Source organism: Oncorhynchus kisutch, linkage group LG18 (genome assembly GCF_002021735.2).
Source record: "Oncorhynchus kisutch isolate 150728-3 linkage group LG18, Okis_V2, whole genome shotgun sequence".
NCBI lineage: Eukaryota > Metazoa > Chordata > Actinopteri > Salmoniformes > Salmonidae > Oncorhynchus > Oncorhynchus kisutch.
The window spans coordinates 17957031-17983103 of NC_034191.2; the positions used below are offsets into that span (position 1 = coordinate 17957031).

General features: G+C 44.4%; 1 protein-coding gene and 1 pseudogene across 1 annotated transcript; both read left to right on the forward strand.

The window, feature by feature from the left end:
* The first annotated feature begins 5658 nt into the window (after window positions 1–5658).
* LOC109909264 (lysophosphatidic acid receptor 6-like) lies at window positions 5659–14643 on the forward strand. The gene is made up of 3 exons (XM_020508327.2): window positions 5659–6068; window positions 10508–10603; window positions 11362–14643. The coding sequence occupies exon 3, from the start codon at window positions 11366–11368 to the stop codon at window positions 12467–12469; it is 1104 nt and encodes a 367-aa protein (XP_020363916.1). The 5' UTR covers window positions 5659–6068; window positions 10508–10603; window positions 11362–11365; the 3' UTR covers window positions 12470–14643.
* On the forward strand, window positions 12867–14248 carry LOC109909475 (lysophosphatidic acid receptor 6-like; annotated as a pseudogene).
* Window positions 14644–26073: the final 11430 nt, after the last annotated feature.

Here is a 26073-nt window from a genome sequence, read left to right on the forward strand (position 1 = left end):
TTACACAACATCCAAAAGATAATTGAGGAAGGCTGACAGAGTAACAACACAAGCTCTCTGAAGCTGAATGTCTTATACAGAACTGTTTCTGTCTTGATCATCCAACTACAATAGTTATTGTGTCACTGGGAAAGATTCTCATATCTAATAATATATTAGAGGCGCAATAAGGCACACAGATCTTCTTGACGTCTCAATAACAACAGAAACAATCTCCCGTCACACTGAGAAAATAACAATGCAGATTGAGCAAGGCACCACACTTTTCCAGACTCCTACTGACTCCTCTCCTCAGACGGGCGTGTTTGTGTGATTCACACAGCTTTGTTGACTGGATCTACCCAACCAATCAGATAGATCTCTATTACAGTAATGTTTGAATATAGAGAACGTGTATAGGGAGGAGAGGTACAGTAGAAAGAAAAGAGAGAGAAGTGAAAGAGAGAGAGAGAGAGAGAGAGAGAGAGAGAGAGAGAGAGAGAGAGAGAGAGAGAGAGAGAGAGAGAGAGAGAGAGAGAGAGAGAGAGAGAGAGAGAGAGAGAGAGAGAGAGAGAGAGAGAGAGAGAGAGAGAGAGAGAGAGAGAGAGAGAGAGAGAGAGAGAGAGAGAGAGAGAGAGAGAGAGAGAGAGAGAGAGAGAGAGAGAGAGAGAGAGAGAGAGAGAGAGAGAGAGAGATATGATGGGTTTCGGGGCGGAATGCGTTTTGTCCACTGAGAATTTTCCTTGAGCTCAAGTCAGACATCTGAGGTATGCAATATGTCCCTCCCTGAGGATGCAGTATTGTGTAACCTGGTTGGACATATTTCTGCTCTCACTCTCTAAGCCCTGTCTTTCTAGTTCACAGGTTAAGAGTGCCATTTGTAAACTCCAACCACAGTGTGGTTATCTGAGTCGAGCGATGGATTTAATCTGCCTGCTCAAGGCATTGTTAAAATTCCACACCTGAAGCCTGTTGATAATAATATGACACCTACTGGTTAACTATTAACTTATGCTCCAGGATAGAACATGTCTACAAAGTGCTTTTACGGACTCAGTCATAATATATATCAACTCATCTGGCTAAAGTGTCGTATCAGCTTTTTGTATAGGTGAGAAGTGGGGAGGAAGAGGATAGAGAGAGAGAGAGAGAGAGAGAGAGAGAGAGAGAGAGAGAGAGAGAGAGAGATGCTTGCTAGTGTTTCACCTCACAAGGGACTGAAATAATTCAACTCAGTCAAAGCTGTAAGGGAGAGTGGGCTTAGTTGAGCCATTTTAACATTCAGAGTCACTCCATCAAGGGAAATGTAGTATTCTTTCCAAACATAGCTTGTCCAAAGCAAGTGGTCTAGTGGCACAACGGGAAAGGGTAAGTTAAGCCGCCTACACATTTCTGTACTGAATTAAATATTTCCACTACCTTTTTAAAACCATGTCTTCTTTATTTCCAAAACACAATCACAATCGCAATTTTAATACAGATTTAACACCTAACACACACTTTATACGTAACGTTTTTTTTTGACTGATGTCTGTGCCCAGTGGGAAGGGACCCTCAATTTACCCCTTTGGCTCAATTTACACCTTTAGCACAATTGAACCCTTTTGCACAATTTACCCCACTCTCCCCTACTAATATGAGGGATTGTCACTCCCATTTATCCTAATCTGATTTACTAATCTATCTACTAGAGAGAAATCTAATTTATTCTAATCTGATATACTAATCTATTCACTAGAGCGAAATCTCATTTATCCTAATCTGATTACTAATCTATTCACACGAGGGAAAGCTAATTTGTTCTAATCTGATTTACTAATATATCCACTAGAGGGAAACCTCATTTATCCTACTGTAATCTGATTTATTAAACTATCCACTAGAGGGAAACCTAATTAATCCTAATCTGATTTACTAATCTGCCCACTAGAAGTAAACCTAATTTATCCTAATATGATTTACTAATCTATCCACTAGAGGGAAACCTAATTAATCCTAATCTGATTTACTAATCTATCCACTAGAGGGAAACCTAATTTACCCTGATCTGATTTACTAATCTATCCACTAGAGGGAAACCTAATTTACCCTGATCTGATTTACTAATCTATCCACTAAAGGGAAACCTAATTTATTCTGATCTGATTTACTAATCTATCCACCAAAGGGAAACCTAATTTATTCTGATCTGATTTACTAATCTATCAACCAAAGGGAAACCTCTCCCCAACAGACACATCTGTTAAATAATCTTATTGTGCAAAACAGTTTTTTACAATCATTAAAGATTAAAGTCACAATTTCCATATGCTATTGACTAACCAAAAAGCATTACTATTGGTTAAATTTAGGCCTGGATTCGATCAGGTCAAGCGTTAACCAGCATAGCTGATGTTTTGTCTTAATCATGGTGGTATCCACATGAATGTAGAAGTGTTTAGAAACATATACTATTCTTATTTACAGTAAAAGTGACTCCAGATTGACGCAATACATTATTTACCATTATTTTCTACTGGGCACTAAATAATCTGAAACACAAAAAACAGCAAACGCATCCAACAAGTTTGTAATGTCACAAGCTTAACATAATCATTGCTTGCTAGGAATATGGGACCAAATACTAAACTTTTGGTCCCAATACTTTTGGTTCCCTAAAATGGGGGGACTATGTACAAAAAGTGGTGTAATTTCTAAACGGTTCACCTGATATGGATGAAAATACTCTCAAATGTCAGTTTGCACTTGAACCTCATAGTCATTGTATCATTTCAAATCCAAAAGGCTGGAGTACAGAGCCAAAACAAAACAAAAAAATTGTCACTGTCCCAATACTTTTGAAGCTCACTATAATTGATTAGGATCCCCATTAGCTATTGAACATGCAGCAACTACTCTTCCTGGGTTCCACATAAAATGTACAAACACATGACTGAGTAAGGACCAGTTACGGACAAGAACAACATAAGATAATATTACATGACATTAAAAGATTAATCAAATAAAAATAGAGCAATATATTGGCAAACCCCTGGTGATAATTAGTTAATTAAATATAATCAAGCCTAATTTACTGGTTACCTTCCACCTGCATCCATTGCTCCTGTAACAGGAGGCAGGTGGATCATGTTATTAATGTCACAGTCTTGGCAGCCTGTGTGGAAATGTGATACAAGGAGTGTTAACTGGTTATGTACAGTAGCTAATCAAACAAAATGTTTGGTTAATCGTGTTAAGTTCAAGTATCACCGCAGGTGACAAAAACTCAGTAGGTCTCTGTCTGTGTTGTACATGGTCTTGAAATATGACCTTAGGCTTACACCTTGTTTCATTCATTTGACAAATGTGTTACCACATTCAGTATATTGTATCTATTGCACAATGCACACATACAGTGCATTAGGAAAGTATTCAGACCCCCTACAGCCTTATACTAAAATGTATAAAATGATTTTATTTCCTCATCAATCTACACACAATACACCATAATGACAAAGCAAAAACAGGTTTTTAGAAATTTTAGAAAATAAATAAATAACTAAAATACTAAAAATACCTTATTTACATAAGTATTCAGACCCTTTGCTATGAGACTTGAAATTGAGCTCAGGTCCATCCAGTTTCCATTGATCCTCCTTGAGATGTTTCTACAACTTGATTGGACCACCTGTGGTAAATTTAATTGATTCGGACATGATATGGAAAGGCACACACCTGACTATTTAATTTTAAAAAATGTTTTACCTTCATTTAATTAGGCAAGTCAGTGAAGAACACATTCTTATTTACAATGATGGCCTACCCCGGTCAAACCTGGACGACGCTGTGCCAATTGTGCGCCACCCTATGGGACTCCCAACCACGGCCGGATGTGATACAGCCTGGACTATAACGGTCCCACAGTTCACAGTGCGTGTCAGAGCAAAAACCAAGCCATGAGGTTAAAGGAATTGTCCGTAGAGCTCAGAGACATGATTGTGTCAAGGCACAGATCTGGGGAAGGGTACCAAAAAATGTCTGCAGCATTGAAGCACAGTGGCCTCCATCATTATTAAATGGAAGAAGTTTGGAGCCAACAAGACTCTTCTTGGTGGTTCCAAACTGAGCAATCAGGGGAGAAGGGCCTTGGTCAGGGAGGTGACCAAGAACCCAATGGTCACTCTGACAGAGCTCCAGAGTTACTCTGTGGAGATGGGAGAACCTTCCAGAAGGACAACAATCTCTGCAGCACTCCAGCAATCAGGCCTTTATGGTAGAGTGGCCATTGCTCATCACCTGGCCAATAGCATCCCTACAGTGAAGGATGGTGGTGGCAGTGTCATACTGTGGGGATGTTTTTCAGCGGCAGGGACCGGGAGACTAGTCAGGATCGAGGGAAAGATGAACGGTGTAAAGTACAGAGAGATCCTTGATGAAAACCAGCTCCAGAGCGCTCAGGACCTGACTGGGGCGAATGTTTACCTTCCAACAGGACAATGACCCTAAGCACACAGCCAAGACAACACAGTAGTAGCTTCGGTATAAGTCTCTGAATGACCTTGAGTGGCCCAGCCAGAGCCCGGACTTGAACCCGTTCGAACATCTCTGGTGAGACCTGAATGTAGGTGTGCAGAGACACTCCCCATCCAACCTGACAGATCTAGAGAGGATCTGCAGAGAAGAATGGGAGAAACACCCCAAATACAGGTGTGCCAAGCTTGTTGTGACATACCCAAGATGACTCAAGGCTGTAATCGCTGCCAAAGGTGCTTTAACAAATTACTGAGTAAAGGGTCTGAATACTTATGTAAATGTGATATAACATTTGTTTTATATACATTTGCCCAAAATGTCTAAAAACCTGTTTTTTCTTTGTTATTATATGGTATTGTGTGTAGGTTGATTTGGGGGAAAAAACGATTTAATCCATTTTAGAATAAGCCTGTAAAGTAACAAAATGTGGAAAAAGTGAAGGGGTATGAATACTTTCCGAATGCACTGTACACTAGGCTGAGAGGAAATGTGACATGAGACGTGTAGAGTAGGCCTTAATTGCTTTTCTAGACCAAATATGGATTACTGATCTGTAGAGGATTCATTAAAAAGTATGGGGGGCCCAGGCAATGATGACTAGTTTGACAATGACTGGAAGATCACTCATTCAAAGTATGAAAAGTGAAGATGGAAAAGAAATGAGGATGTGGCTGTGGTGGTGATGTACTGTACTCTATGTCATGACGACATTTTTCTCTGGCCTACATTATCAGACAGACTTCACAGTCAAAAGTCTACTTGTACTTTCAGGCAAGAACAAGGGGGCAGTTTCCAGAGAGCTAGATTTCACCACTAGTAATGATATTTCAAACACACACACACATGAATTTGAATTGGCTCCTGACAGAGTACTCAAAATGTCCCCTTACTGGGGGCCGTCTAGTGCAACTTTATACGAAACAGCGACATTATATTTCACTGTTTCAGACTATTTTCCAGACAGTCACCGACTCGTATGTGAATGTGTGCATGAGCAATGACAGTTGATGGAATCATGATTAAAAAGACTTACAAATGAATATACAGCATGGTTCTTTCTAGAAAAGACGAAATGAAAACCTCAAACCTGCGTGGGAAACGTATATATGTCAAAGGGGAAACGCCTTCTGTTAACCTACATATCTAACAAAGGTAGTGAAAAGTTTTACATACAAAAAAACTGAGCGTGATTAACCACGTCTGTGGCCTAAGCAGAAGTGGTGGGTATGTATGTGTGCAATACACACAACAAGTGAAGAGTGTCTTCTTTTAGCTACTGTATGTGTATATCTGATTGTATTAGTTTCAGTTGAAATACACTGCTTCGTTTAACCTAGTCAATGCAAACTAGTCAATCAAAGCAGTACTAGCCTAGAGCAGATTGCAGGTCCAGTGTGGTTTGTGTAGTGCTCTTTGGAAAACAGAGTGCACAACGGGTTTCACTATCAATCAGAGGAATACATATTGGCACGACATAGGCTATTTACTGTAGGTTAAAGTCTGTTTTACCAAACAAGGACTCAAAGCCACGAGGTTCGGCTCCAGTTGAGAGGAGACAATTATCCCAAGCGATTTCGGTGAGTGTTTTTTTAAAGTAGCTTACTGTAATGGTTTTGGACTGGAGTTTTGCACCCAGTTCTTCACTGTGCATGCCTTAGTTAACCTAATTTTATCTTTACAATCACCTGAGGTTTCTGCCATGCTGTTGTGAGATACAGTGCCATGTAATCGTAAATCATCTAAACAAATTCATATGTCATGATCCCTACAACAATGGAAACACATTTTAAACTCGTGCACATTCTACAAAGGGGGAAAAAAATCACGCTGTTCAGACCTATACAGTCATTGGTTCAGACATCATGTTAAATTTAAACCTGCGACATTCAAATTAGTTTAAAAAAAACGTATGTATATCAACAATGGATCTGAACTCATTATTACTTTAATATACAGTAAATGTTCATCTTAGTAGGATGCAAACAAACAATGTATTTGATCATTTTCTTATGGTGTTGAATAAACAGTCATAGCAGACCATCACGCATTAAAGGATAATTCCACCCAAAAACGATCTTTTGGTATTTGTTTCATTCGCCCATTGTTGACATAGTCCCAAAATATTTAGCTTGTCAGCACTCAAGTTTTCAAGGTATGTAGCTCTAAATCACCCTTGTATGATGCATTTTGCAACAGAGTTTTTTTATTTTTTATTTTTTAACCAGGCAAGTCAATTAAGAACACATTCTTATTTACAATGGTGGCCTACCCCAGCCAAACCCTAACCCGGATGACGCTGGGCCAATTGTGCGCCGCCCTATGGGACTCCTAATCACGGCCGGTTGTGGAATCAAGCCAGGGTCTGTAGTGACGCCTCTTGCACTGAGATGCAGAGCCTTAGACCGCAGCGCCACTCGGAAGCACCATATGATAGTGTGTTTTACATCATATGATGCAAAATACATCATCAGGGATGATTTCTGTGTTTTGAAAGTTACACAACCTTTTGGGACTATGTCAACAATGGACTTATAAAACAAACACCAAAATATTGTTTTTGGGTGGAGTTTTCCTTTAACCTCTTGGTGGGCAACTATTTCCTCGTTTCCAAGTCAACAGTGGACATACAGTTGAAGTCGGAAGTTTACATATACCTTAGCCAAATACATTTAAACTCCGTTTTTCACACTTCCAGACATTTAATCCCAGTAAAAATTCCCTGTTTTAGGTCAGTTAGGATCACCACTTTATTTTAAGAATGTGAAATGTCAGAATAATAGTATAGAGAATGATATATTTCAGCTTTTATTTCTTTCATCACATTCCCAGTGGGTCAGAAGTTACCATACACTCAATTAGTATTTGGTAGCATTGCCTTTAAATTGTTTAACCTCAGTCAAACGTTTTGGGTAGCCTTCCACAAGCAACCCACAATAAGTTGGGTGAATTTTGGCCCATTCCTCCTGACAGAGCTGGTGTGACTGAGTCAGGTTTGTAGACCTCCTTGCTTGCACACACTTTTTCAGTTCTTCCCACAAATTGTCTCTAGGATTGAGGCCAAGGCTTTGTGATGGCCACTCCAATATCTTGACTTTGTTGTCGTTAAACCATTTTGCCACAACTTTAGAAGTATGCTTGGGGTCATTGTCCATTTGGAAGACCCATTTGCGACCAAGCTTTAAACTTCCTGACTGATGTCTTGAGATGTTGCTTCAATATATCCACATAATTTTCCATCCTCATGATGCCATCTATTTTGTGAAGCACCCCCACAACATGATGCTGCCACCCCCGTGCTTCACGGTTGGGATGGTGTTCTTCGGCTTGCAAGCTTGCACTTTTCCCTCCGAATTTAACAATGGTCGTTATGGGTAAACATTTCTATTTTTGTTTCATCAGACCAAAGCACATTTCTCCAATAAGTACAATCTTCGTCCCCATGTGCAGTTGCAAACCGTAGTCTGGCTTTTTTATGGCGGTTTTGGAGCAGTGGCTTCTTCCTTGCTGAGCGGCCTTTCAGGTTATGTCGATATCGGACTCATTTTATATATCATTCTCTATTCTCTATATGTAGATACTTTTGTACCTGTTTCCTCCAACATCTTCACAAGGTCCTTTGCTGTTGTTCTGGGATTGATTTGCACTTTTTGCACCAAAGTACATTCATCTCTAGGAGACAGAATGTGTCTCCTTCCTGAGTGGTATGACGACTGCGTGGTCCCATGGTGTTTATACTTGCATACTATTGTTTGTACAGATGAACGTGTTACCTTCAGGCATTTGGAAATTGCTCCCAAGTATGAACCAGACTTGTGGAGGTCTACAATTGTTTTTCTTGGCTGATTTCTTTTGATTTTCCCATGATGTCAAGAAAAGAGGCACTGAGTTTGACGGTAGGCCTTGAAATACATCCACAGGTACACCACTTGACTCAAATGATGTCAATTAGCCTATCGGAAGCTTCTAAAGCCATGACATAATTTCTGGAATTACCCAAGCTGTTTAAAGGCACAGTCAACTTAGTGTATGTAAACTTCTGACCCACTGGAATTGTGATACAGTGAATTATAAGTGAAATAATCTGTCTGTAAACAATTGTTGGAGAAATGACTTATGTCAGGCGCAAGGTAGATGTCCTAACTGACTTGCCAAAACTATAGTTTGTTATTAACAAGAATTTTGTGGAGTGGTTGAAAAACAAGTTTTAATGAGTCCAACCTAAGTGTATGTAAACTTCCAACTTCAACTGTATTTCTAACCCATGGACAGTAGATCCCTGTTAGCGCTCACTATGATGCTATTAATTGTAATCTTCCGACTTCAACTGTAGTTGTAAAATGGTACTAAACTTACACTGACATATTTATATGCATAGATAGGACAGTGGTAGGTCTATAACCTAATGTGACATCCCACTGGGCAAAAACGGGTTGAATCAATGTTATTTCCACAATAATTCAACACGAAAATTCTATGTGATAAAGTTAAATCAACGTGGAAAACTGATTAGATATGAAAAAAAGTCATCAACATAAGGGAATTTCATTTTTTTCACCCAACTTTTAACTTAATTTGACTGACATGATGAAATGTTTTGTTGATTTCACGTTCAATTCACATTAGTTGACAACTCAACCAAGTGAAAATCAAAACTAGACGTTGAACTGATGTCTGTGCCCAGTGTCTGTGGGATGATAGTCATAGACATAAGCAGTACAACACCCCTTGATTTAGACAGGAGCAAAGAGGAGCTTCAAACTAAAACATGGTTCCCAACAGGCCTACCAAATGAATGATAGAAGTATACAAAATTTCTTTAATTTGACATATAACGATTTTGATGAGCAATGGTACAGTGCTGATCATTGATTGGGAAGTATTTAATGTACAAAACCACAAATAGCTTGATTACAATAAGTTGCTACAGGCAAATAGAGAGATAGGCCAAGTCTTACTGATAGTCTATGTAAAAGTGGTTCACTGCACACAGTTTAAGATGAATGCCACACTGATTTCACTGTGGCATTCACTGATTTCACTGCAAATCTAATTATCTACCAATACCAGTTGAACATGTGATAAATGTCTGACAAGTCATACTGACTTGTGGGATGATAGTCATAGACATAAGCAGTACAACACCCCTTGATTTAGACAGGAGCAAAGAGGAGCTTCAAACTAAGACATGGTTCCCAACAGGCCTACCAAATGAATGATAGAAGTATACAAAATTGCTTTAATTTGACATATAACGATTTTGATGAGCAATGGTACAGTGCTGATCATTGATTGGGAAGTATTTAATGTACAAAACCACAAATAGCTTGATTACAATGAGTTGCTACAGGCAAATAGAGAGATAGGCCAAGTCTTACTGATAGTCTATGTAAAAGTGGTTCACTGCACACAGTTTAAGATGAATGCCACACTGATTTCACTGCAAATCTAATTATCTACCAATACCAGTTGAACATGTGATAAATGTCTGACAAGTCATACTGCAAAAGGGTAAACTATTGGCCTATCCCACTAAATTACAAGCTAATGTATCAGGCTATGGGAAGTAGTTTTCTAACATTTTAAACACAACTCTGTTCCGATAACACAAAGGACAGCGGCTGGTGTTGCCGTTTTATAAATAGGCCTTCTTTACTTTCACACTAGTTCCCATCAACCCCTTAAACATGACAATCAAACACAGACACAGCACGTGGCCAGAGAGGAAGAGTCGAAGCGAGAGGGTTTACTCATCCCAAAATCTGTCAACAAAAATAAGACCACAAAGTAAGGAATGGAAGTCCATGAGAGAGTGTAAAATTTGGTCAACAAAACATTTAATTGCTCATTTGCTATGTGAGGCTTATTTGATTGAAAATACGTTTCGTAATGGTTCATTTGTTACAAATGCACTGATATAGGTGGACTGACGTGGCATTTTATCAACTTTGAAAGAAATTACTTTATATCTGAGTTTTGCCTGTTGTTCTCACACGTATCTCCCCCTCTCATTGGATAGAATGGTCCCACCTGATCTTGCTGCCTCATGCCAGCCTTTCATCTTTGAGGACATCTTGACAATATAATAATCCATCTTTGACTTGGCCCAAACGAGGTAAGATCTCAATTTCAAACTCCTAACATCTTCTCTCCTCATCTCCTTTTCAAAATTCATTGGATGAGGAAACCAGATGTCTCGCTCCTCTGACCTTCTCCTCCAATGGGTTTTAAAGAGAGAAGACAGAGGACACATGGGAGTGTGCGTTTTGAGATCATCCCAGAATCTCAGATAAGATGCCTTTCCAAGAATGCCAATTCCTTTCCCATTTTATAGGGTTATATAGGAATTGAGTACTGCCACTTTGTAATGGACCTCTAAAAAGCTCCAACCTGGTACACTAAGATGAAATTTGTTACCGTCGCCTAGTAGGTAGTAACACTATGCCTAGTCTATGAGATGGCAGTTGTGATCCAAATGATTAGTTGGTTCATTATTTTCCAATGCACTTGAGCTTTACTACAGGATATCCCCTCAAGTTAACATAACATGTAGCCTACAGTCACATTTCAGTGAGGCTTAAAGGGATAGTTCAGGATTTTGGCAATGAGGCTCTTTATCTACTTCCCCAGAGTCAGATGAACTCGTGGATACCATTTTTATGTCTCTGTGTTCAGTTAGAAGTAAGTTGCTAATTAGCTAATTAACAGCTAGCATGCGGTTCCTGAAGACTGCCAAATTCCCAAGCTATCCCTATAAATCTCTTTACTCTTGCACAATGACCATGCTGATTGATGCCTCTAGTATTGGTTAAAAATGATTGAGTCATAAGTGAAATGACATTCATGTGTATGTATTTCCCTCTCTGTTTGCAGTAAAATGGTACTGTGTGACAGCAAAGTGTGCTATATACAGTGGATTGTCTATGTCCCCACGTTCATGGTGGGTCTTCCCCTCAACCTGGCCGCTCTGTGGCTCCTCCTCTTCAGGATGCGTCGATGGACTGAATCCACGGTGTACCTCAGCAGTCTGATCATCAACGACAGCCTTCTCATCTTCTCTCTGCCCTTCAAGATGTACGCCTACGAACACAACTGGGGCCTGAGCATGGGATTCTGCACCTTCCTGGAGAGCCTGGTGTTCGTCAACATCTATGGGAGCATCATACTGATCGTGTGCATCTCTGGCGACCGCTATGTTTATTTGCGATTTCCAATCAATGGCAAGCGTCTGCACTCGCCACGGAAGGCTGCCCTGGTATGCCTGGCCGTGTGGGTGATGGTATTCGCTTTCACCACACCCGTCTATGAGCTCCACAACAAAAACAACAACGACACCAGAATGCACAAAGGCAACGAAAGCAAGTGTTTCCAGAAGTTCTCCAGCGAAACCTGGAAGAAGAAATGGATCATCATCGCCATAGAGACAGTGTTCTCAATCAGCACGGTTGCCATGGTGTTCTTCTCGGTGCGCGTGATGCAGATCCTGAGTGGCATGCGGCGACTGAACCCGCTGGACGATAAGCTGAGGAACAACAAGTCTGTGAAAATCGTCCTGAGCAACCTGGTGGCCTTCCTGCTGTGCTTCATCCCCTACCACGTGGCCGCAGTCGTCTACTTCCTGGCCAAGAACCGCACGGAGGACCCGAACGTCATCAACCCCCTCAGAGACTTCGTCCATATCAGCATGTGTCTGGGCAGCATCAACTGTCTGACGGACGGGGTCTGCTACTACTTCATCCTGAAGGAGAACCTGCTGACTGCCAGCAAGGAGAGGAGGAGGATGTCCACGAGAGGAAACGCAGTGGCGAGGCTCAGGGAAATCAACCAGCATCCAATGGACAACATCAAGGTCAAGGAACCTGGAGAGACAGGATCAGACACCCAGGTCAATGGAGATCAATTGGACTTGCTAGATAGATGTGGCTTATCCCCTCTTGGTGCCTGCAGAGTGGAGAGCAGGGTGGAGACATTTCCCCTGTAGATGGATGGCTATCACCTCTATCTGGGAAATGGAAAACTCAGATCCCCACAGCAGACAGAGGAGACAAGTTGCTCAAAGATTGAATGAATGGCCAGCACTTGGAATAAATGTTTTTAAATCAATCATACAGCCTTCCATTGTATTCTCACTCATCACACGTGGCCTTTGGTCCTAGTCTTACCTCTTACCTTTAGGAGGCTGAGATTCAAAGAGGTTCCACAGAATAACTCAGAGGGCATATCTAACACTAACTGATCTGATCAACAAAAGGCATGGGATTTACAACCCTGAGTCTTGTAATTTATTCATACTGAATAGAAGCTTCTACATAATTATACACTGTTCAGATATGGACTGTTTAGATGCAATCCACCCACTCTCAATCTAGACAGTAAAGATGTGTACATCCAGACCATTTCAAATATAAAATGGTATTTACATTTTTTAGACAGTTGCTCTTGATCAACACGTTTGTTTATAACTATTCACTACGAATAACTCACTTTTCATAAAAAAATGATCAGACTGTCTGTATAGGTCAGAGATCGGAGATTCTTCATGTTGATAGTTTGTTACTCAGACATGATTCATGTTGTCAAGAGTCTTCAACATTATCAGCAGAGAGGATGGGAGGACCTTCCTGAGAAGAAATGTGTTTCAACACTTTCATTCCGGAAGTTAAGAACAGCTCAACCTCTATGCAGACTGCTCTGACAGGAAGTGGCAACCAGAATATTGAGTGAGTGGTTTGGGAGTGGTTTCTGGCTCTTTTCAAATGACACACACAGACACCATGAACAACAACAATGATAGTTTAGGAGCACTCTCCTCTGAGGGGAGTTATTATGTGACAGCCTCTGCCATTGCGTGGTGGTGCTGGGCCTGCCGCTCAATGCCGTGTCACTGTGGGTTCTGCTCTGCCGCCATGGCTTCAAATCCTCCAGCGCTGTCTCCATGAGCCACCTGGCTCTGTCCGACCTGCTGCTGGTCCTGTCCCTGCCCACCCGGGTCTACTTCTACGTCACGGGCACCTGGCCCCTGGGCATCCAGGCCTGTACAGCCACCACCATGCTGTTCCACAACAACATCCGCTCCAGCGCCGTCTTCATCACCTTCATTGGCCTGGACCGGCTGTGGTCCACCCTCTGAGGTCCTGCAACCTCCGCACCACCACCAACGCCTGGAAGGCCTGCGTCTTCATCTGGGTCCTGATAGTGGCAGTCATCATACCAGAGAGCCTCTACCAGATCAGTCAGATAAAGAGATGTGATGCCACTAACGTCTGTGATGCCGCCAGGGTCAACAAGATGAACGTCATGCTGATCTTCACCAACCTTCTGATGTTTGTCTTCTTCCTGCCCTCCATCGTCGTGACGCTCAAAATCAGGCAGGCTATCATGCCCATGTTCTGTCTGGCCAGCGTCAACTGTTGTCTAGATCCACTGTTGTAGTACTTCTCTTTTGATGCTTTCTGTAAGAAGAGGGTTCTGACATGGAGGTTTCTCAGGCCAGATCACATGAAAGTAGATGAAGGGTGAGAACACAGTGAGTGAGAAACCACTACCAGTGGAGATAGTTTGAGGTAACAGCATCATAATGTGTCCCTAAATATGCCACAATTTATAGTTAAAATATAGAATGATTTGTCAAATGACATGTTATATATATTTTTTTTTGTGGTAACAGTTCATCTCGTCTTCTGTAAGATTAATTGAGCTCATCTGTACTTTTAAGATGTGCCAATACAATTGTTATATAGAATAAACATTTTACCTCTTATCTTCGTGATTTTGATGGTTAATGAGACTGAAGTCATTGACATTTACTGTATATAGGTTTTGTACAGCAACCACACTGTCATTTCCCCCGAAAGTACTAATAATTACTAAGGCTTTCATTCACATGCGGAGCCGGGTGCCCAACAGTTCCCTTTGTTGATTGGTTCGACCATCAGATAGTCATGTGACTTTGTTGATAATTCATGAAGTTTCCGGCTGAGGAGCCAGGCAGGCAGCAGCAGCCATCCACCAGCTCTGTGGCTCAGAGCACTGCCATATGGAGGGACATCTGTGCACAGGCTATATGGCAGACAGACAGGACATAAAAAGTCACTATGGAGTCTAGTATAGGAAAGCCAGTGTAAAGGTGCCATTCAAATAAATTCATCCAATGAGTCATTGTCTTCCGACAGGTGGCGCCACTTAACGGTGTGAAAAACAAAGTTGCTTTTCCACTAAGCCCAAACCAGGTCAGTGCATGAGATTGTTTACACTTTCCCTTACTAAAAGACAGCTCCGAGCATACCACAACTCTCCACTTTAAGTAACCTAGATTCACACTTTCACCCACTAACACTTAAGAATATGATCCGTTACCTCTAGAGTCTAGACACTGAAACAAGGCTGGTGACACACGCAGAGAGCCAAAGAGAATCGGGACAGCGAAATGTTCCATGAAGGCCCGCAACAAATCAAATGTTGTGTCACATACACCAAATACAACAGTGAAATGCTTACTTACAAGCCCTTAACCAACAATGCAGTTTTAAAGTAAAAAACAAACAAATAAGAAATGAAAGTAACAAAATTAAACAGCAGCAGTAAAATAACAATAGCGAGGCTATATACAGGGGGTACTGGTAGAGAGTCAATGTGGAGGCTATATACAGGGGATACCGGTACAGAGTCAATGTGGAGGCTATATACAGGGGCTACTGGTAGAGAGTCAATGTGGAGGCTATATACAGGGGGGTACTGGTAGAGAGTCAATGTGGAGGCTATATACAGGGGGGTACTGGTAGAGAGTCAATGTGGAGGCTATATACAGGGGGGTACTGGTAGAGAGTCAATGTGGAGGCTATATACAGGGGGTACTGGTAGAGAGTCAATGTGGAGGCTATATACAGGGGGTACTGGTAGAGAGTCAATGTGGAGGCTATATACAGGGGGTACTGGTAGAGAGTCAATGTGGAGGCTATATACAGGGGGTACTGGTAGAGAGTCAATGTGGAGGCTATATACAGGGGGTACTGGTACAGAGTCAATGTGGAGGCTATATACAGGGGGTACTGGTAGAGAGTCAATGTGGAGGCTATATACAGGGGGTACTGGTAGAGAGTCAATGTGGAGGCTATATACAGGGGGTACTGGTACAGAGTCAATGTGGAGGCTATATACAGGGGGTACTGGTAGAGAGTCAATGTGGAGGCTATATACAGGGGGTACTGGTACAGAGTCAATGTGGAGGCTATATACAGGGGGTACTGGTACAGAGTCAATGTGGAGGCTATATACAGGGGGTACTGGTACAGAGTCAATGTGGAGGCTATATACAGGGGGTACTGGTAGAGAGTCAATGTGGAGGCTATATACAGGGGGTACTGGTACAGAGTCAATGTGGAGGCTATATACAGGGGGTACTGGTAGAGAGTCAATGTGGAGGCTATATACAGGGGGTACCGGTAGAGAGTCAATGTGGAGACTATATACAGGGGGTACCGGTACAGAGTCAATGTGGAGGCGATATACAGGGGGTACTGGTAGAGAGTCAATGTGGAGGCTATATACAGGGGCTACTGGTAGAGAGTCAATGTGGAGGCTATATACAGGGGGTACTGGTAGAGAGTCAATGTGGAGGCTATATACAGGGGGTACTGGTAGAGAGTCAATGTGGAGACTATATACAGGGGGTACTGGTAGAGAGTCAATGTGGAGGCTATATACAGGGGGTACTGGTAGAGAGTCAATGTGGAGGCTATATACAGGGGGTACTGGTAGAGAGTCAATGTGGAGGCTATATACAGGGGGTACTGGTAGAGAGTCAATGTGGAGGCTATATACAGGGGGGTACTGGTAGAGAGTCAATGTGGAGGCTATATACAGGGGGTACTGGTAGAGAGTCAATGTGGAGGCTATATACAGGGTGTACTGGTAGAGTCAATGTGGAGGCTATATACAGGGGGTACTGGTAGAGAGTCAATGTGGAGGCTATATACAGGGGGTACTGGTAGAGAGTCAATGTGGAGGCTATATACAGGGGGTACTGGTAGAGAGTCAATGTGGAGGCTATATACAGGGGGTACTGGTAGAGAGTCAATGTGGAGGCTATATACAGGGGGTACTGGTAGAGAGTCAATGTGGAGGCTATATACAGGGGGTACTGGTAGAGAGTCAATGTGGAGGCTATATACAGGGGGTACTGGTAGAGAGTCAATGTGGAGGCTATATACAGGGGGTACTGGTAGAGAGTCAATGTGGAGGCTATATACAGGGGGTACTGGTAGAGAGTCAATGTGGAGGCTATATACAGGGGGTACTGGTAGAGAGTCAATGTGGAGGCTATATACAGGGGGTACCGGTACAGAGTCAATGTGGAGGCTATATACAGGGGGGTACTGGTAGAGAGTCAATGTGGAGGCTATATACAGGGGGTACAGGTAGAGTCAATGTGGAGGCTATACAGGTGGGGTACTTGGTAGAGATCAGGTGGAGGCTATATACAGGGGGGTACTGGTAGAAGAGTCAATGTGGAGGCTATATACAGGGGGGGTACTGGTAGAGAGTCAATGTGGAGGCTATATACAGGGGGTACTGGGTAGAGAGTCAATGTGGAGGCTATATACAGGGGGTACTGGTAGAGAGTCAATGTGGAGGCTATATACAGGGGGTACTGGTAGAGAGTCAATGTGGAGGCTATATACAAGGGGTACTGGTAGAGAGTCAGATGTGGAGGCTATATACAGGGGGTACTGGTAGAGAGTCAATGTGGAGGCTATATACAGGGGGTACTGGTAGAGAGTCAATGTGGAGGCTATATACAGGGGGTACGGTAGAGAGTCAATGTGGAAGGCTATATACAGGGGGTACTAGGTAGAGAGTCAATGTGGAGGCTAGATACAGGGGGTACTGGTAGAGAGTCAATGTGGAGGCTATATACAGGGGGGTACTGGTAGAGAGTCAATGTGGAGGCTATATACAGGGGGGTACTGGTAGAGAGTCAATGTGGGCATATACAGGGGGTATGGTAGAGAGTCAATGTGGAGGCTATATACAGGGGGTACTGGTAGAGAGTCAATGTGGAGGCTATATACAGGGGGTACTGGTAGAGAGTCAATGTGGAGGCTATATACAGGGGGTACTGGTAGAGAGTCAATGTGGAGGCTATATACAGGGGGTACTGGTAGAGAGTCAATGTGGAGGCTATATACAGGGGGTACTGGTAGAGAGTCAATGTGGAGGCTATATACAGGGGGTACTGGTAGAGAGTCAATGTGGAGGCTATATACAGGGGGTACTGGTAGAGAGTCAATGTGGAGGCTATATACAGGGGGTACTGGTAGAGAGTCAATGTGGAGGCTATATACAGGGGGTACTGGTAGAGAGTCAATGTGGAGGCTATATACAGGGGGTACTGGTAGAGAGTCAATGTGGAGGCTATATACAGGGGGTACTGGTAGAGAGTCAATGTGGAGGCTATATACAGGGGGTACTGGTAGAGAGTCAATGTGGAGGCTATATACAGGGGTACTGGTAGAGAGTCATGTGGAGGCTATATACAGTGGGTACTGGTAGAGAGTCAATGTGGAGGCTATATACAGGGGGTACTGGTAGAGAGTCAATGTGGAGGCTATATACAGGGGGGTACTGGTAGAGAGTCAATGTGGAGGCTATATACAGGGGGTACTGGTAGAGAGTCAATGTGGAGGCTATATACAGGGGGTACTGGTAGAGAGTCAATGTGGAGGCTATATACAGGGGGTACTGGTAGAGAGTCAATGTGGAGGCTATATACATGGGGGTACTGGTAGAGAGTCCAATGTGGAGGCTATATACAGGGGGTACTGGTAGAGAGTCAATGTGGAGGCTATATACAGGGGGTACCTGGTAGAGAGTCAATGTGGAGGCTATATACAGGGGGGTACTGGTAGAGAGTCAATGTGGAGGCTATATACAGGGGGTACTGGTAGAGAGTCAATGTTGGAGGCTATATACAGGGGGGTACTGGTAGAGAGTCAATGTGGAGGCTATATACAGGGGGTACTGGTAGAGAGTCAATGTGGAGGCTATATACAGGGGGTAACTGGTAGAGTCAATGTGAGGCTATATACCAGGGGGTACTGGTAGGAGTCAATGTGGAGGCTATATACAGGGGGTACTGGTAGAGAGTCAATGTGGAGGCTATATACAGGGGGTACTGGTAGAGAGTCAATGTGGAGGCTATATACAGGGGGTACTGGTAGAGAGTCAATGTGGAGGCTATATACAGGGGGTACTGGTAGAGAGTCAATGTGGAGGCTATATACAGGGGGTACTGGTAGAGAGTCAATGTGGAGGCTATATACAGGGGGTACTGGTAGAGAGTCCAATGTGGAGGCTATATACAGGGGGGTAACTGGTAGAGAGTCAATGTGGAGGCTATATACAGGGGGTACTGGTAGAGAGTCAATGTGGAGGCTATATACAGGGGGGTACTGGTAGAGAGTCAATGTGGAGGCTATATACAGGGGGGTACTGGTAGAGTCAATGTGGAGGCTATATACAGGGGGGTACTGGTAGAGAGTCAATGTGGAGGCTATATACAGGGGGTACTGGTAGAGAGTCAATGTGGAGGCTATATACAGGGGGTACTGGTAGAGAGTCAATGTGGAGGCTATATACAGGGGGTACTGGTAGAGAGTCAATGTGAGGCATATTACAGGGGGTACTGGTAGAGAGTCAATGTGGAGGCTATATACAGGGGTGTACTGGTAGAGAGTCAATGTGGAGGCTATATACAGGGGGTACTGGTAGAGAGTCAATGTGGAGGCTATACAGGGGGTACTGGTAGAGAGTCAATGTGGAGGCTATATACAGGGGTACTGTAGAAGAGTCAATGTGGAGGCTATATACAGGGGGTACTGGTAGAGAGTCAATGTGGAGGCTATATACAGGGGGGTACGGTAGAGAGTCAATGTGGAGGCTATATACAGGGGGTACTGGGTAGAGAGTCAATGTGGAGGCTATATTACAGGGGGTACTGGTAGAGAGTCAATGTGGAGGGCTATATACAGGGGGTACTGGTAGAGAGTCAATGTGGAGCTATATACAGGGGGGTACTGGTAAGAGTCAATGTGGAGGCTATATACAGGGGTACTGGTAGAGAGTCAATGTGGAGGCTATATACAGGGGGTACTGGTAGAGAGTCAATGTGGAGGCTATATACAGGGGGTACTGTAGAGAGTCAATGTGGAGGCTATATACAGGGGGTACTGGTAGAGAGTCAATGTGGAGGCTATATACAGGGGGGTACTGGTAGAGAGTCAATGTGGAGGCTATATACAGGGGTACTGGTAAGTAGAGTCAATGTGGAGGCTATATACAGGGGTACTGGTAGAGAGTCAATGTGGAGGCTAATACAGGGGGTACTGGTAGAGAGTCAATGTGGAGGCTATATACAGGGGGTACTGGTAGAGAGTCAATGTGGAGGCTATATACAGGGGGTACTTGTAGAGAGTCAATGTGGAGGCTATATACAGGGGGGGTACTGGTAGAGAGTCAATGTGGAGGCTATATACAGGGGGTACTGGTAGAGAGTCAATGTGGGAGGCTATATACAGGGGGTACTGGTAGAGAGTCAATGTGGAGGCTATATACAGGGGGGTACTGGTAGAGAGTCAATGTGGAGGCTATATACAGGGGTGTACTGGTAGAGAGTCAATGTGGAGGCTATATACAGGGGGTACTGGTAGAGAGTCAATGTGGAGGCTATATACAGGGGGTACTGGTAGAGAGTCAATGTGGAGGCTATATACAGGGGGGTACTGGTAGAGAGTCAATGTGGAGGCTATATACAGGGGGTACTGGTAGAGAGTCAATGTGGAGGCTAGATACAGGGGTACGGTATCATGGGGGAGGTATACAGGGGGGTACTGGTAGAGAGTCAATGTGGAGGCTATATACCGGGGGTACTGGTAGAGAGTCAATGTGGAGGCTATATACAGGGGGTACTGGTAGAGAGTCAATGTGGAGGCTATATACAGTGGGTACTGGTAGAGAGTCAATGTGGAGGCTATATACAGGGGGGTACTGGTAGAGAGTCAATGTGGAGGCTAATACAGGGGGTACTGGTAGAGAGTTCAATGTGGAGGCTATATACAGGGGGTACTGGTAGAGAGTCAATGTGGAGGCTAATACAGGGGGTACTGGTAGAGAGTCAATGTGGAGGCTATATACAGGGGGTACTGGTAGAGAGTCAATGTGGAGGCTAGATACAGGGGGTACTGGTAGAGAGTCAATGTGGAGGCTAAGGTAGGGAGCTATACAGGGGGTACTGGTAGAGAGTCAATGTGGAAGGCTATATACAGGGGGGTACTGGTAGAGAGTCAATGTGGAGGCTATATACAGGGGGGTACTGGTAGAGAGTCAATGTGGAGGCTATATACAGGGGGGTACTGGTAGAGAGTCAATGTGGAGGCTATATACAGGGGGTACTGGTAGAGGAGTCAATGTGGAGGCTATATACAGGGGGTACTGGTAGAGAGTCAATGTGGAGGCTATATACAGGGGGTACTGGTAGAGAGTCAATGTGGAGGCTATATACAGGGGGTACTGGTAGAGAGTCAATGTGGAGGCTATATACAGGGGGTACTGGTAGAGAGTCAATGTGGAGGCTATATACAGGGGGTACTGGTAGAGAGTCAATGTGGAGGCTATATACAGGGGGTACTGGTAGAGAGTCAATGTGGAGGCTATATACAGGGGGTACTGGTAGAGAGTCAATGTGGAGGCTATATACAGGGGGGTACTGGTAGAGAGTCAATGTGGAGGCTATATACAGGGGGTACTGGTAGAGAGTCAATGTGGAGGCTATATACAGGGGGGTACTGGTAGAGAGTCAATGTGGAGGCTATATACAGGGGGTACTGGTAGAGAGTCAATGTGGAGGCTATATACAGGGGGTACTGGTAGAGAGTCAATGTGGAGGCTATATACAGGGGGGTACTGGTAGAGAGTCAATGTGGAGGCTATATACAGGGGGTACTGGTAGAGAGTCAATGTGGAGGCTATATACAGGGGGTACTGGTAGAGAGTCAATGTGGAGGCTATATACAGGGGGGTACTGGTAGAGAGTCAATGTGGAGGCTATATACAGGGGGTAACTGGTAGAGAGTCAATGTGGAGGCTATATACAGGTGGTACTGGTAGAGAGTCAATGTGGAGGCTATATACAGGGGGGTACTGGTAGATGAGTCAATGTGGAGGCTATATACAGGGGGGTAATGGTAGAGAGTCAATGTGGAGGCTATATACAGGGGGTACTGGTAAGAAGTCAATGTGAGGTATATACAGGTGGTACTGGTAGAGTCATGTGGAGCTATATACAGGGGGTACTGGTAGAGAGTCAATGTGGAGGCTATATACAGGGGGGTACTGGTAGAGAGTCAATGTGGAGGCTATATACAGGGGGTACTGGTAGAGAGTCAATGTGGAGGCTATATACAGGGGTACTGGTAGAGAGTCAATGTGGAGGCTATATACAGTGGTGTACTGGTAGAGAGTCAATGTGGAGGCTATATACAGGGGGGTACTGGTAGAGAGTCAATGTGGAGGCTATATACCGGGGGTACTGGTAGAGAGTCAATGTGGAGGCTATATACAGGGGGTACTGGTAGAGAGTCAATGTGGAGGCTATATACAGGGGGGTACTGGTAGAGAGGTCAATGTGGAGGCTATATACAGGGGGGTACTGTAGAGAGTCAATGTGGAGGCTATATACAGGGGGGTACTGGTAGATAGTCAATGGGAGGCTATTACAGGGGGTACTGGTAGAGAGTCAATGTGGAGGCTATATACAGGGGGTACTGGTAGAGAGTCAATGTGGAGGCTATATACAGGGGGTACTGGTAGAGAGTCAATGTGGAGGCTATATACAGGGGGTACTGGTAGAAGAGTCAATGTGGAGGCTATATACAGGGGGTACTGGTAGAGAGTCAATGTGGAGGCTATATACAGGGGGGTACTGGTAGAGAGTCAATGTGGAGGCTATATACAGGGGGGTACTGGTAGAGAGTCAATGTGGAGGCTATATACAGGGGGTACTGGTAGAGAGTCAATGTGGAGGCTATATACAGGGGGGTACTGGTAGAGAGTCAATGTGGAGGCTATATACAAGGGGTACTGGTAGAGGTCATGTGGAGGCTATATACAGGGGGTACTGTAAGAGTCAATAGTGAGGCTATATACAGGGGGTACTGGTAGAGAGTCAATGTGGAGGCTATATACAGGGGGTACTGGTAGAGAGTCAATGTGGAGGCTATATACATGGGGGTACTGGTAGAGAGTCAATGTGGAGGCTATATACAGGGGGTACTGGTAGAGAGTCAATGTGGAGGCTATATACAGGGGGGTATCTGGTAAGAGAGGTCAATGTGGAGGCTATATACAGGGGGTACTGGTAGAGAGTCAATGTGGAGGCTAGATACAGGGGGTACTGGTAGAGAAGTTCGATAGGGGAGTAGGTCATGTGGAGGCTAATACAGGGGGGGTACTGGTAGAGAGTCAATGTGAGGCTATATACAGGGGGGTACTGGTAGAGAGTCAATGGTGGAGGCTATATAACATGGGGGTACTGGTAGAGAGTCAATGTGGAGGCTATACTACAGGGGGGTACTGGATAGAGAGTCAATGTGGAGGCGTATATACAAGGGGGTACTGGTAGAGAGTCAATGATGGAGGGGGCTATATACAGGGGGGTACTGGTATAGGTCAATGTGGAGGGCTACAGGGGTACTGGTAGAGCCAATGTGGAGCTATATACAGGGGGTACTGGTAGAGAGTCAATGTGGAGGCTATATACAGGGGGGTACTGGTAGAGAGTCAATGTGGAGGCTATATACAGGGGGGTACTGGTAGAGAGTCAATGTGGAGGCTATATACAGGGGGGGTACTGGTAGAGAGTCAATGTGGAGGCTATATACAGGGGGGTACTGGTAGAGAGTCAATGTGGAGGCTATATACAGGGGGGTACTTGTAGAGAGTCAATGTGGAGGCTATATACAGGGGGTACTGGTAGAGAGTCAATGTGGAGGCTATATACAGGGGGTACTGGTAGAGAGTCAATGTGGAGGCTATATACAGGGGGTACTGGTAGAGAGTCAATGTGGAGGCTATATACAGGGGGTACTGGTAGAGAGTCAATGTGGAGGCTATATACAGGGGGTACTGGGTAGAGAGTTCAATGTGGAGGGCTATATACAGGGGGGTACTGGTAGAGAGTCAATGTGGAGGCATATACAGGGGGGTACTGGTAGAGAGTCAATGTGGAGGCTATATACAGGGGGTACTGGTAGAGAGTCAATGTGGAGGCTATATACAGGGGGTACTGGTAGAGAGTCAATGTGGAGGCTATATACAGGGGGTACTGGTAGAGAGTCAATGTGGAGGCCTATATACAGGGGGGTACTGGTAGAGAGTCAATGTGGAGGCTATATACAGGGGGTACTGGTAGAGAGTCAATGTGGAGGCTATATACAGGGGGTACTGGTAGAGAGTCAATGTGGAGGCTATATACAGGGGGTACTGGTAGAGAGTCCAATGTGGAGGCTATATACAGGGGGTACTGGTAGAGAGTCAATGTGGAGGCTATATACAGGGGGGTACTGGTAGAGAGTCAATGTGGAGGCTATATACAGGGGGTACTGGTAGAGAGTCAATGTGGAGGCTATATACAGGGGGGTACTGGTAGAGAGTCAATGTGGGCTATATACAGGGGGTACTGGTAGAGAGTCAATGTGGAGGCTATATACAGGGTGGTACTGGTAGAGAGTCAATGTGGAGGCTATATACAGGGGGTACTGGTAGAGAGTCAATGTGGAGGCTATATACAGGGGGTACTGGTAGAGAGTCAATGTGGAGGCTATATACAGGGGGTACTGGTAGAGAGTCAATGTGGAGGCTATATACAGGGGGTACTGGTAGAGAGTCAATGTGGAGGGCTATATACAGGGGGTACTGGTAGAGAGTCAATGTGGAGGCTATATACAGGGGGGTACTGGTAGAGAGTCAATGTGGAGGCTATATACAGGGGGGTACTGGTAGAGAGTCAATGTGGAGGCTATATACAGGGGGTTACTGGTAGAGAGTCAATGTGGAGGCTATATACAGGGGGGTACTGGTAGAGAGTCAATGTGGAGGCTATATACAGGGGGGTACTGGTAGAGAGTCAATGTGGAGGCTTTATACAGGGGGGTACTGGTAGAGAGTCAATGTGGAGGCTATATACAGGGGGTACTGGTAGAGAGTCAATGTGGAGGCTATATACAGGGGGGTACTGGTTAGAGAGTCAATGTGGAGGCTATATACAGGGGGTACTGGTAGAGAGTCAATGTGGAGGCTATATACAGGGGGTACTGGTAGAGAGTCAATGTGGAGGCTATATACAGGGGGTACTGGTAGAGAGTCAATGTGGAGGCTATATACAGGGGGGTACTGGTAGAGAGTCAATGTGGAGGCTATATACAGGGGGTACTGGTAGAGTCAATGTGGAGGCTATATACAGGGGGTACTGGTAGAGAGTCAATGTGGAGGCTATATACAGGGGGTACTGGTAGAGAGTCAATGTGGAGGCTATATACAGGGGGGTACTGGTAGAGAGTCAATGTGGAGGCTATATACAGGGGGTACTGGTAGAGAGTCAATGTGGAGGCTATATACAGGGGTACTGGTAGAGAGTCAATGTGGAGGCTATATACAGGGGTACTGGTTAGAGAGTCAATGTGGAGGCTATATACAGGGGGTACTGGTAGAGAGTCAATGTGGAGGCTATATACAGGGGTTACTGGTAGAGAGTCAATGTGGAGGCTATATACAGGGGGTACTGGTAGAGAGTCAATGTGGAGGCTATATACAGGGGGTACTGGTAGAGAGTCAATGTGGAGGCTATATACAGGGGTACTGGTAGAGAGTCAATGTGGAGGCTATATACAGGGGGGTACTGGTAGAGAGTCAATGTGGAGGCTATATACAGGGGGGTACTGGTAGAGAGTCAATGTGGAGGCTATATACAGGGGGTACTGGTAGAGAGTCAATGTGGAGGCTATATACAGGGGGTACTGGTAGAGAGTCAATGTGGAGGCTATATACAGGGGGTACTGGTAGAGAGTCAATGTGGAGGCTATATACAGGGGGTACTGGTAGAGAGTCAATGTGGAGGCTATATACAGGGGGTACTGGTAGAGAGTCAATGTGCAGTAGAGATAAAGTGACTATATGCATAGTAGTAACAGAGAGTAGCAGCAGCGTTAAAAGGGGGGGGGGGCAATGAAAATAGTCTGGGTAGCCATTTGATTAGATGTTCTGGAGTCTTATGGCTTGTGGGGGTAGAAGCTGTTTAGAAGCCTCTTGGACCTAGACTTGGCACTCTGGTACCGCTTGCCATGCGGTGGCAGAGAGGGCAGTCTATGATTAGCGTGGCTGGAGTCTGACAATTTTTAGGGCCTTCCTCTGACACCGCCTGGTATAGAGATGCTAGGAAAATTAGTCCCAGTGATGTACTGGGTCGTACGCAGTACCCTCCGTAGTGCCTTGTGGTAACAGTTATTTAGAAAGAACAAGGGATAGAAGCCCCTG

Excerpts from the sequence above, each read along its gene's own strand:
- LOC109909264 (XM_020508327.2), top strand. The coding sequence starts at position 11,366 with ATGGTACTGTGTGACAGCAAAGTGTGCTATATACAGTGGATTGTCTAT.